Genomic DNA, 12,803 nt, shown 5'->3' with positions numbered 1-12,803 from the left:
TCCTCCAGCTCCTCTGGGGGGACCCCGAGGCGTTCCCAGGCCAGTCGACAGACAGTCTCTCCGGCGTGTCCTGGGTCTTCCCCGGGGCCTCCGCCCAGTGGGACATGCCCGGAACACCTCTCCAGGGAGGCGTCCAGGGGGCATCCGGACTAGATGCCCGAGCCACCTCAGCTGGCTCCTTTCGATGTGGAGGAGAAGCGGTTCTACTCCGAGCTCCCCGCGGGTGACCGAGCTTCTCACCCTATCTCTAAGGGAGCGCCCAGCCACCCTACGGAGGAAGCTCATTTCAGCCGCTTGTATTCGGGACCTCGTTCTTTCGGTCATGACCCATAGCTCATGACCAGAGGTGAGTATTGGAACGAAGATCGACCGGTAAATTGAGAGCTTTGTTTTTCGGCTCAGCTCTCTCTTCACCACGACGGACCGATAGAGCGACCGCATAACTACGGACGCCGCTCCGATCCGCCTGTCAATCTCACGCTCCGATCTTCCCTCACTCGTAAACAAGACCCCAAGGTATTTAAACTCCTCCACCTGGGGCAAGGACACTCCACCCACCGAGAGATGGCAAACTACCTTACTCCGGTCAAGGACCATGGCCTCAGATTTAGCGGTGCTGACCCTCATCCCAGCTGCTTCACACTCGGCCGCAAACCGCCCCAAGGCACGCTGGAGGCTCCGGTTTGATGAAACCAACAGGACAACATCATCTGCAAAAAGCAGAGAGGAAATCCTGTGGTCCCCAAACCAGATCCCTTCCGGCCCCTGGCTGCGCCTAGAAATTCTGTCCATAAAAACTATGAACAGAACCGGTGATAAAGGGCAGCCCTGCCGGTGTCCAATGTGGACCGGGAACAGGTTTGACTTACTGCCGGCTATGCAAACCAAGCTCCTACTCCGGTCATACAGACACCGGACAGCCCTCAGTAAGGCTCCCCGGACCCCATACTCCCAGAGCACCCCCCACAGGATGCCACAGGGGACGCGGTCGAACGCCTTCTCCAAATCCACAAAACACATATGGACTGGATGAGCGAACTCCCACAATCCCTCCAGCACCCTAGATAGGGTGTAGAGCTGGTCCACTGTTCCACGACCAGGACGGAACCGCACTGTTGTTCCTGAATCCGAGGTTCGACTATCGGACGGACTCTCCTCTCCAGTACCATGGCATAGACTTTCCCAGGGAGGCTGAGGAGTGTAATTCCCCTATGGTTGGAACACACCCTCCGGTCCCCCTTCTTAAAGAGGGGAACCACCACCCCTGTCTGCCAGTCCAGTGGTACGGTTCCCGACCGCCACGCGACGCTGCAGAGACGTGTCAGCCAAGACACTCCCACAGCATCCAGAGACTTTATGTGTCTTTTAAACCCCAGGATGTTTTTAAAATACAGACTTTACAAAAGTGTCTGGATTCAGTTAAGAGCAGGTTGAATCACAACTTTCTCCAACTCAATGAAGCCAAAACTGAGGTCCTCGTTTGTGCTCCTGACAGTTGTCTCCCCAAGATAATCCATGAGCTCGGCTCACTTGCTTCTTTTATCAAGCCCTCTGTCAGGAACCTAGGTGTAACTTTAGACCCGGTTTTATCCCTGGACTCCCATGTCGGGTCACTCGTTCGCTCTTGTTTTTATCATCTAAAAAACATTGCAAAATTGAGTCCAGTTGTGTCCCGTTCTGAGATGGAGATGCTCATTCACAGTTTTATATCCTCCCGTCTCGACTATTGCAACTCCATCTTCACATGTTTAAGTAAAAAATCTCTAGAACGGCTCCAGATTGTCCAGAACGCTGCTGCCAGGCTTTTAACCAATTCATCCAAGTTCTCACACATCACCCCGTTGTTAATGCAGCTGCACTGGCTCCCCATTCACTACAGAGTGCATTTTAAAATCCTGGTCTTAACATACAGAGCTCTTAATGACCAAGCACCAGTCTACATAAAAGACCTGGTGCAGCCATACACTCCCAGCAGGTCACTGAGGTCATGTGACCAGGGTCTGCTGGCTGTTAAGAGAACCCGTTTAAAGACTAAAGGAGACAGAGCCTTTGCCACGGTGGCCCCATCCCTCTGGAACTCTCTTCCTCTCAGCCTCAGATCTGTGGACTCAGTGTTTTCTTTTAAAAAGCAGCTAAAAACATATCTTTTTAAAATAGCTTTTTCTTAATTTCTTTTTAACATGTGTTTTTACTGTGTTTTACTGTTGTTTTATCGTGTTGTACTGTGAAGCACTTTGTGATTTTTATCTGGAAAGGTGCTATACAAATAAAGTTATTATTATTATTATTATTATTATTACTTGAGGTGCTCAGGGCGGACTTCATCCACCCCCGGGGCCTTGCCACCGAGGAGCTCGTTGACTACCTCAGTGACTTTAGCCCGGGTAATAGACAGCCCCACCCCAAAGTCCTCACTCTCCGCTTCTTCAAAAGAAGGCGTGTCAGTGGGATTGAGGAGATCCTCGAAGTACTCCTTCCACCGCCCGACAATGTCCCCAGTCGAAGTCAACAGCTCCCCACCTGCACTGAAAACGGTGCCTGTGGAGAACTGCTTTCCCCTCCTGAGTCGCCGGATGGTTTGCCAGAATTTCTTCGAGGCCAACCGATAGTCCTTCTCCATGGCCTCACCGAACTCCTCCCAGGACCGAGTTTTCGCCTCCGCAACAGTCCGGGCCGCAGCTCGCTTAGACTGCCGGTATCTGTCAGCTGCCTCTGGAGTCCCGCAGGCCAGCCAGGCCTGTTAGGACTCCTTCTTCAGCTTGACGGCATCCCTTACTTCCGGTGTCCACCACCGGGTTCGGGGGTTACCGCCGCGACAGGCACCAGAGACCTTGCGACCACAGCTCCGAGCAGCAGCAGAGACAATGGAGGTGGAAAACATGGTCCACTCGGACTCAATGTCCCCAACCTCCCTCGGTACCTGTTTGAAGTTCTCCCGGATGTGGGAGTTAAAGACTTCCCTGACGGAGGGCTCAGCCAGACGTTCCCAGCAGACCCTCACAGTACGTTTGGGTCTTCAAAGTCTTTCCGGCCTCCTTCCCCGCCAGCGAATCCAACTCACCACCAGGTAGTGATCGGTGGACAGCTCCGCCCCTCTCTTCACCCGGGTGTCCAAAACACAGGGCCGAAGGTCGCCTGAAACAACTACAAAGCCGATCATTGACCTCCTGCCTAGGGTGTCCTGATGCCAGGTGTATTGATGGACACCCTTGTGCTCGAACATGGTGTTCGTTATGGACAAACTATGACGAGCACAGAAGACCAATAACAAAACACCACTCAGGTTCAGATCAGGGGGGGCGTTCCTACCAATCACACCCCTCCAGGTGCCACTGTCATTGCCCACGTGGGCATTGAAGTCCCCCAGGAAGACAATGGAGTCCCCCGTTGGGGCACTTTCCAGTACCCCTTCGAGAGACACCAAGAAGGCCTGGTACTCCGAACTGCTGTTCGGCCCGTAAGCCGAAACCACAGTTAGAGACCTGTCCCCCACCCGGAGGCGGAGGGACATGACCCTCTCGTCCACCGGGGTGAACTCCAACACTTGGCGGCTGAGCTGGGGGCTCACGAGTAAGCCCACGCCAGCCCGCCGCCTCTCACCTTGGGCAACTCCAGAGTGGTAGAGAGTCCAACCCCTCTCTAAGGACTGAGTTTCAGAGCCCAGGCTATGTGCGGAGGTGAGCCCGACTATATCTAGACGGTATCTCTCAACCTCTCGCACCAGCTCAGGCTCCTTCCCTCCCAGAGAGGTGACATTCCATGTCCCAAAAGCCAGGTTCCATGATCGGGGTTTGGGCCGCCGAGGCACCCGCCCTCGACTGCCACCCAAACCACATTGCACCGGCCCCTTTTGAGGTCTCCTACGGGTGGTGGGCCCATGGGAGAGTGGTCCCACGTCGCTCCTTCGGGCTGTGTCTTCTGGGCCCGTGGGAAGAGCCCCGGCCACCAGGCGCTCGCCTGCGAGCCCCGACCCTGGGCCTGGCTCCAGAGCGGGGCCCCGGTGACGCCAATCCGGGCGACGTAATCGGGTCCTTGTTCTTTCTTATCATAAGGGGGTTATGTTCACGAGTTGCTTTGCAAATTTCTAGGAACGTTTTAGGGCTCTACATCCAAAACCAGTTGAACTTGGATTAGGTGGTGACATGTGGATGGAGTCCCTTTTAACTCATGGAAGTGCCAACCGTTTGAAAATTGATCATAAAGGAGAAATTAACAATTACAGTTTGTGCCAAGCTGAAAGTATAGGGTGGGACAAAAAGTATTTAGTCAGCCACCAAAGTACTCCCACTTAGAAAGAGGAGAGAGGCCTGTAATTTTCATCATAGGTTTACCTCAACTATGAGACAAAATAAAAACAAATCCAGAAAATCACATTGTCTGATTTTTTCAGACTTTATTTGCATATTCTGGTGGAAAATAAGTATTTGGTCATCAACAAACAAGCAATATTTCTGTCTCTCACAGACCTGTAACTTCTGCTGTAGAGGATCCTCTGTCCTCCACTGCTTACCTGTACTAATGACACCTGTTTGAACTGGTTATCTATAGAAAGTCACCTGTCCACAACCTCAAACAGTCACACTCCAAACTCCACTATGGAGACCAAAGAGCTGTCTAAGGACACCAGAAACCAGACTGTGGACCTGCACCAGGCTGGGAGACTGAATCTGCAACAGGTAAGCAGCTTGGACTGAAGAAATCACCTGTGGGGGCAATTATTGGCGGTGTAGTAACACACTACACCACCAGGGACTCAAACCCTGCAGGGCCAGACGTGCCCCCCCTTCTAAAGCCAGTACATGTGCAGGTCCGTCTACAGTCTGCTAGAGAGCATTTGGAGGATCCAGGAGAGGATTGGGAGAATGTCCTGTGGTCAGATGAAACCACAATAGAACTTTTTGGTAAGAACTCTACTGTTTGGAGGAGAAAGAATGCTGAGCTGCATCCAAAGAACACCAGACCTACTGTAAAGCATGGGGGTGGAAGCATCATGCTTTGGGGTTGTTTTTCAGCAAAGGCACCAGGACGACTGATCCGTGTAAAGGAAAGAATGAATGGAACCATGTGTGGTCAGATTTGGAGTGGAAACCTCCTTCCATCAGCATTCAAGATGAAACATGGCTACGTCTTTCAGCAGGACAACCAGCCCAAACACACGTTGCCCGGGTAACGAAGGAGTGGCTTTGTAACGAGTATTGAAAGGTCCTGGAGTGGCCTAGCCAGTCTCCAGATCTCAACCCCATTGAAAATCTATGGAGGAAGTTGAAAGTCTGTGTTGCCCAACAACAGCCCCAAAACATCACTGCTCTAGAGGAGATCTGCATGGAGGAATGGGCCAAAACATCACTGCTCTAGAGGAGATCTGCATGGAGGAATGGACCAAAACATCACTGCTCTAGAGGAGATCTGCATGGAGGAATGGACCAAAACATCACTGCTCTAGAGGAGATCTGCATGGAGGAATGGACCAAAACATCACTGCTCTAGAGGAGATCTGCATGGAGGAATGGACCAAAATATCACTTGTCAAGAGGAGATCTGCATGGAGGAATGGACCAAAACATCACTGCTCTAGAGGAGATCTGCATGGAGGAATGGACCAAAACATCACTGCTGTAGAGGAGATCTGCATGGAGGAATGGACCAAAATATCACTTGTCAAGAGGAGATCTGCATGGAGGAATGGACCAAAACATCACTGCTCTAGAGGAGATCTGCATGGAGGAATGGACCAAAACATCACTGCTGTAGAGGAGATCTGCATGGAGGAATGGACCAAAACATCACTGCTCTAGAGGGGATCTGCATGGAGGAATGGACCAAAACATCACTGCTGTAGAGGAGATCTGCATGGAGGAATGGACCAAAATATCACTGCTGTAGAGGAGATCTGCATGGAGGAATGGACCAAAACATCACTGCTGTAGAGGAGATCTGCATGGAGGAATGGACCAAAATATCACTGCTCTAGAGGAGATCTGCATGGAGGAATGGACCAAAACATCACTGCTCTAGAGGAGATCTGCATGGAGGAATGGACCGAAACATCACTGCTGTAGAGGAGATCTGCATGGAGGAATGGACCAAAACATCCCTGCTCTAGAGGAGATCTGCATGGAGGAATGGACCAAAACATCACTGCTCTAGAGGAGATCTGCATGGAGGAATGGACCATGCAGGAATGTAAGTCTTTACCTTGTGAAGACTTACAGAAAATGGAATATAACAAAGTACTGAGTTAAACTTTTGTTATTGACCAAATATTTATTTTGCACCATAATTTACAAATAAATTCTTGAAAAATCAGACAATGTGACTTTCTGGATTTTTTTCTCCTTTTCTCATAGTTGAGTTATAACTATAATGTAATTTATAGGCCTCTCTCATATTTTTAAGTGGGAGAACTTAAACATTTGGTGGCTGACTAAATACTTTTTTGCATCACTGTATAAGACAGAGTCTGTCATACGTCATAAAAAGTCTTGATGATGTTCGCACCACTTCAATATTGCGATTTTCGATATTTCGCACTAAACTGTAGGTGGTGGACATGAGCTGGGTAACAGTAGATAAAGAAGAAGAATCCCCTCCCTGCTTGTCAGGTGTGAACGCCATCGGCTAAAAGCGCGTCAAGAACCCACATTTAGCGTGCCACATGCCAGATACACCTGGAAGGTGTGATGAACCAGAGAAAAACAGGAATGTCCTCCATTTTCAGGTACCTGTTCACGGATACCATAAAACCACTACTGTGGAAAAGAATATCTGTCAAAACGAGCAGACTATAGACATTCAATTCAAATGTAAAGATGATATTACCAAGACATCATTCCAGTCTTCTGGGTTCCCTACTTTTTTTAATATACAGTGGAGGATTATGGGTACTTGTTTCAAAGATAGTATGGTGACCATTGACTGTCAATCAAAGGTTTAAAATGTTTGATGTGAGACGACAGGCTTTTATTGAGGCATCTGATTGGGCAGTTTAGACCTGGAATGACCTGCATTTAAGAAGTGTTTATAATTGAATTCAGGATGTCAAAAAGGTAGCAGAGCAAGAATGGTTACTTTGACAGATCAATGACTGAATAACAGCTGTTTATGTCTCTACAGAAGTCTTATTGGAGCCAGCAGGTACTTCTTTTTGGAAGGGCAGGGGTCACTCAGTCCAGTTCTTATATACAGTCAATGGTGGACACATGTCAGGACGTTCATTTGGACTAAACTTTGGACAGATGACGGAAGGAAAAACATGGAAGTAAACCATTCTGTATGGATCAGTCCAGTTCTCTCATAGAGTCAATGTATGGACCAAAGGTCAAGGGTTTTAGCCTTTACCTGACGTCTCAGGTGAACGTAGATACTCCTTACCCTTCAGCCTGTTCTTCATCCCACTGACTGAGCTCCTCTTCATGACTGAGAGGAAGAGGAAGCAACACCTCAGCCAGCTGACGGCCCGCTGCCGGACAGACCCAAGCAGCATCACCCTTCACAGAGACGTCCACCATCCTGATGCGGGACCCCACCTGGCAGGAGGCGGGACGGGGCACAGACAAAGGGGTATTCTGTTCACTCCATCATCTAAAAAAAAAACCTTCCCGTGAATTTCAACACAGACGCGGGCGCCATGCTGGGCTTATCAGGGGCATCACCTGTCTCAGGTGAGCGATGAGAACCAGAGTATCAGCTCACTCTGGGACATGAGGGGGGACGTCACGTGGACGCAAAGGTTTGTGTTTTCATGTTGGGACCTAACCCCGCCCCCCCCCCCCCCCCCCCGGGGTCTCTTACCTTCACCCCACCGGGGCGGCGCTCTTTTAGGAGAAACAGAATCCAACCGGTAAATGAAGACAACACTTGAGCTCGTCAGCTGCCGCAAACACCCAGGACGGCAATGGGCTCTGGGTGCGTGACGTCATCAGCCGGCGACTCGAGGATGTGAACGTCGGTGAACACGTGACCGGTTGTTTATCAGTGTCTTTTTTTCTGGCATGGACTTTACTGCGTGTTACGCGGACACTGTGTCCAGCGTTGCCGCCGCCGCGCGCGCGGGTCGCGCGGGGCGGCTAAGAGCCCTGCTTGGTGGGGGCTGTCCCATCGACTCCCGGGATAACCGCGGCTGGACCGCTCTGCACGAGGCGGCCGCAGCCGGCAGCAGCGCGTGCGTGCGAGAAATCCTGGCTGCCCTGCACGGTAAGAAGGAAGAAGCTGGAGGTCTGGGCATGCGCAGAGTCTATGGTGCGTCAGCTCACACTGCAGCCATTGGTCTGATGAGGACCAACAAGAACTTAGTGTCCTAAAGCTGTGATCGTGGTTCCGGTTGGACCAGCGCCTCCTACATCTTTTTAAAGCGCCTTTATAGTTGAGAGGATAAATACCACAAAATAAATGGATTCTGGCCTCCCACCACAGAGACTGCAGTACCTGTCAGACTCACCTGTACATTTCCTCATCCTTGGATGAAAGGCTGATGTTGGCGTCTGACTAAAAGGCCAAGAAAACACTTATTCAGTTGTAAAAGAATAAAAATAAAAAAGAACCTTTTAGACAAGGCAAGTTTATTTGTATAAAGACAATTGCTTTACATGAAACATTAAAAGAGACATTCAACAGGAATGTTGGAGTGATCATTAAAATCAGATTGAAAGAACATGAAAAAGAACAGAATTTAGATCAAGCAGAGATAAACGGTGCGGTTGTAAACGTTTGAGTACAAACTGATCAGGTGCAGCTGAGAACAGATGGGTGTCTAACGGGGTTTTTAATAGAGTGTTTCAGCTGATCTAAGGCTTTCTGGAAGTCTGTTCCAGATCTACCTTTTTGGTTTTGACTCTAGGGTCTGACACAAAACTGGACCCCGATGACCAGAAAGTCAATACATCACGAGTGATGGCGCTAAACCATTCAAAGCTTTAAAAAATCTATCCAGCAAAGGCCTCAGAACCAGACTGATGTGTGAGAACACCAGCAGTGGAGTTCTGAATGAGCTGCAGGTTTTTCTGGTAGTCCTGTAAAAACACTGTTACGATAGTCAGGTTAACTAATGATGCTAGTTTTTCCAGGTCCAGATCTTTAATCCTTGTAGAAATGAAAGAGAAGCGACCTCAGGATGGAGCCTTGGGGAACTCCTCGTGTAATTTCTGTTCTCCGATGTGAAGTTACCAAAGGACACAAAGTATGTTCTGTTTTCCAAGCATGTTTTGAACCGGTTAAGTACTGGCCCATTGAGACCCACCACGTTTTCCAGACATATGAGTCATAAAACGTGCTCAACTGTATCAAATGCATCAATGAGATCCAGTAAAACCAGCACTGACACATTTCCACCGTCCATAGTCAAATGTATATGTTAGTCAGTGGGAGCTTGTGGCCCACTCAGCGTATTTTCTACGTGACAAATAAGATCTTTTTCAAACAACTTTTTGTCTGCTCCTAATTCACAACAATTGAATAAAGAAATATTCCTAAATGCAAATTTGATCTCAATTTTCTTTATATGTGTCCTCCAGAATGCTACAAGGGCATGTTAAAAACACCAGTGGGTCTTTAAATTCTATCTAGATCAATTCTATCTGTCAGTGGATGGGAGGACAGCCTGAACCGTGTTCTAGTCCAACCCCCCCCGTACAGCTAAATGAAGACATGGTGTGTTAAACATGAACTTTTGGTCCATTTTAAAATACATCTTTCTGCTATGAAGTTGCTTTTTTCAAAAATATGCCTCACTTTTCTGAGAGTTTTCTCATTTCTGCTTGTTTATCATCATGTTTCTGTGTTATGTCGACATTTACGTCACGAGAAGTGGAGCCGCCGATCGCATCGAGCCTCGCCGTACTCATGTTTCCATTTTGGTTCCGTACCACAGCTCGCTCCTGCAAAGGAGTTCCGGCTTTGGTGAACGCTCAAACCCATGAGGGGGAGTCTGCTTGTTACCTGGCAGCGCAGCGGGGGCATGTGGGAGTGGTCCGCCTCCTCCTGAAAGCCCACGCCGACGTCGACCAGATGACCAATGACTTGTCCTGTCCTCTGTATGCAGGTGAAGCTGCTACCTGCCGCTGACAGGTGCCGTCTGCTGTTCGTTATACTAAAGGTGTAATTCCCTCAGCTGTAGACGGGGGGCACGCGGACGTGGTCGACCTGCTGGTGTCCAAGGGCGCAGAGGTGAACGGGACACACACGGCGTCCTGCTGGACCTGCCTTCATCAGGCGGTGTATAAGGTGAACTGATGCTCAAGGAGGCAGCTGCCGTCACACACAGACAGCTGGAAATGTGCCGTCTGTCCTCCAGGGTCACGGCCAGATTGTGTCCATCCTGGTGAAGGTCTGTAACCTGGAGGTCCTGGACGACCATGGTATCTCCCCTCTGTTTGTGGCGGCGCAGTACGGACAGAGGGAAAGCCTGGAGGCTCTCATTCATGCTGGTGATCCGCTGTTTCTGTCTTTGCATTAACGTGTTTCTGTCTTCAAACCTGAAGTAAAACTCCAGATGGCATTCAGAGATCAGCTAGAAAGGCATCCGTTCCAACACGCTGCCTTTTCCTTTTTTTCTCCTTTCCAGGTGCCGATGTAAACAGCCCAGCCGCTGATCTAGCCACGCCCCTCCTTATTGCCTCACAGGAAGGTCACATGGCGTGCGTGGACCTTCTGTTGGACCACGGGGCAGATCCCAACCGGGCCTGCAGTAACGAATGGCCTCAGCTTCCCATCCATGCAGCGGCTGAATTCGGACATACGGGGTACGTAGCGCTGACCCGCCCCCAGCCGAGCCGCTGCTGCTCGCGGTGAAAACTCAGGAAGCCTCTGAACCACAGAAACCAACGGACCGACATCAGAACAGGAGCCAAGCCAGTCCAAGAGCAGTGTTCAGATAGGATTCTGTTCCTAATGCAGGAGGAAACGTTTCTGTTAAGTCCTAGGAAATGAAAAACAAACCAACAAAACCTGTCAGGCGGAGCTGCTCAAACCTCCGGGCTTTTCCCCGTCATCTTCTCGGTTTGTAAAGGTGCAGCCTCATCATCCAGCAGATGGCGCTGTGGGAAATGAAACAGTGACAGGAAGGAGAATGAGGATAAAAGAGCACATAGTCCAGGATGGTCCGTGTTCTTGGCTTTGAACATTAACCACAGTCTTTGTTGCAGCTCATCGTTTTCATGTGGCTTTGGTTCCTGTCAGATATTAAAATGAATGAAGGTCTGAAGACCTGGTCCTTTGGAGACCCAACTCCTTCGGCTGCTTTCACAGAAAGGATTCAAACCTGCAGCAGCAGATTAGCAGAAACGTCCCGTCCCCTGTGACTGTGGTTTCCACAGAACCACCTTTCTTTATGTTTGAGGTTTTCTTGTCTTTTTGATTTCAAGTCTTTTTTTTTCTGACTGAAAGTTTGGATTTCAAGCGATTTCTCATTAGGGTTGTCTGATAAGTTTTCATGAAGGAGGCCGACTCCATCTCTGAATTCAGAATCCTCAGGAGGCTGCTGGATGTCACAGACTCTGCGTGTGGCCGAACCGACGGCATGGTGAGTCCGCTGTACGTGGCGGTGAACAGAGGTCAGCCTCAAAGCGTGGCGATGCTCCTGGATGCAGGCTACAGTCCAGACGCTCAGGACTGCACATGCTCCCTTGGCCTGCGCTCACCACTCACATTGGCCTTATCACGCGCCTCCAGTGAATCACACAGGTGTGTATCCATGAGTTTTCCCCGCAGAGGGCTCCATGTCCACTGATCCAGCCTGGATGTCTTTCAGGGAGTGTGTGGGTCTGCTGGTGGCTGCAGGAGCTGCTCTAGAGGAGCAGGACTGGACCCAGGTCTTTGTCTCTGACAGCCCACAGCTGCTGCAGCTCATCCTTCAGCATCAACGCTTCCCACGGCTCGAGTCTCCAACCGTAGCGTGCTCTGGAAGGAGAACGCTGACGCCGCAGGAGCTGAGGCGCATGCTGAGTGCGGCTCGCAGCTGCAGCGGTTCTGCCTGCCTCTGGCTGCCGGTGCTGCTGAGCTCCGGGCTGGAGCCGTCCTTCCTGCTTCAGCCTCGCTTGTGAGCAGCAGGAGCAGCTTTTCAGCGCCGTCAGGTTTTGTTCAGCTGTGCTCAGACCCGCTTCCTCACTTCTTCTGGCAGGTTTCAGGAGGCGGACAGCGAGGTGCTGAACCATCTGCTGGAGTTTGTGAACTGGGCCACCTTGCCTCCTCCTCTTAGGCTCATTCTGGACCAAAGGCGGGCAGGAAGGAGCTGGGAGCCACGTGCACATTTCCGTACGCTGTGACCCTTTACCTGTATTCTGATAGGGAGAGCCGTTAGCTGATCTTCTGTTTCCACCCCCCTGCAGACTCCCTCCCCCCCCTCTCTCACATCTGCCGGCTGCGGATCAGAGAAGTTCTAGGACCAGATCTTCTGATGAGGTCCGGCGCCGTCCAGCAGCTACCTGTCCCCCCCCTGCTTCATGACTTTCTGCAGTTCAGGGACATCCCAGAAGCTCTTCACAGGCCCCCACTTCCATCGTGATGCAGCAGCAGATCAAGCAGCCCTGAATGATTGGTGTTCCTCCTCCTGTGTTCAGGTGTTGGGTCAGCATGAGGAAACAAAGTGTGTCTGTGTGCAATCTCTGGTGAGAAGACAACTGCAGAAGCTGCAGGACTGGATGAGTCGTTGGAACGTTTGTGTGATTTCCATCCAAGGAGAGTAGAAGAACGTCCACACTTTCAATAATAAAAAGAAAATCTTACAAATGAATAAAAAGAAAACGAACTGTTGTTATTCTGTATGCTGTTTTGTTTACCAGATCTTTTCAGAGTAAAATGACCAAAAAGGA

General features: G+C 50.2%; 2 protein-coding genes across 3 annotated transcripts in view; one reads left to right on the top strand and one right to left on the bottom strand.

The window, feature by feature from the left end:
- c19h10orf88 (chromosome 19 C10orf88 homolog) overlaps positions 1–8,034 on the bottom strand; it is a 12,630-nt gene extending 4,596 nt beyond the window's left edge. Inside the window, exons 1-2 of one of the 2 annotated variants that reach the window (XM_023949879.1) lie at positions 7,792–8,034; positions 7,372–7,581 (exon numbers count right to left, since the gene is read on the bottom strand). In XM_023949879.1, coding sequence (XP_023805647.1) covers positions 7,372–7,508 — 137 coding nt within the window. In that variant the 5' untranslated portion in view covers positions 7,509–7,581; positions 7,792–8,034. The remainder of the gene's footprint in view (positions 1–7,371; positions 7,582–7,791) is intronic. The other variant, XM_023949877.1, reaches the window with a different exon arrangement.
- On the top strand, positions 7,960–12,803 carry LOC101172849 (ankyrin repeat and SOCS box protein 3-like). The gene is made up of 9 exons (XM_023949876.1): positions 7,960–8,193; positions 9,866–10,036; positions 10,106–10,218; positions 10,289–10,421; positions 10,559–10,736; positions 11,458–11,676; positions 11,744–12,031; positions 12,113–12,246; positions 12,321–12,803. The coding sequence occupies exons 1-9, from the start codon at positions 7,992–7,994 to the stop codon at positions 12,494–12,496; spliced, it is 1,614 nt and encodes a 537-aa protein (XP_023805644.1). The 5' UTR covers positions 7,960–7,991; the 3' UTR covers positions 12,497–12,803.

Source organism: Oryzias latipes, chromosome 19 (genome assembly GCF_002234675.1).
Source record: "Oryzias latipes chromosome 19, ASM223467v1".
Classification (NCBI taxonomy): domain Eukaryota; kingdom Metazoa; phylum Chordata; class Actinopteri; order Beloniformes; family Adrianichthyidae; genus Oryzias; species Oryzias latipes.
This window is presented reverse-complemented; position numbering and strand designations above follow the sequence as displayed.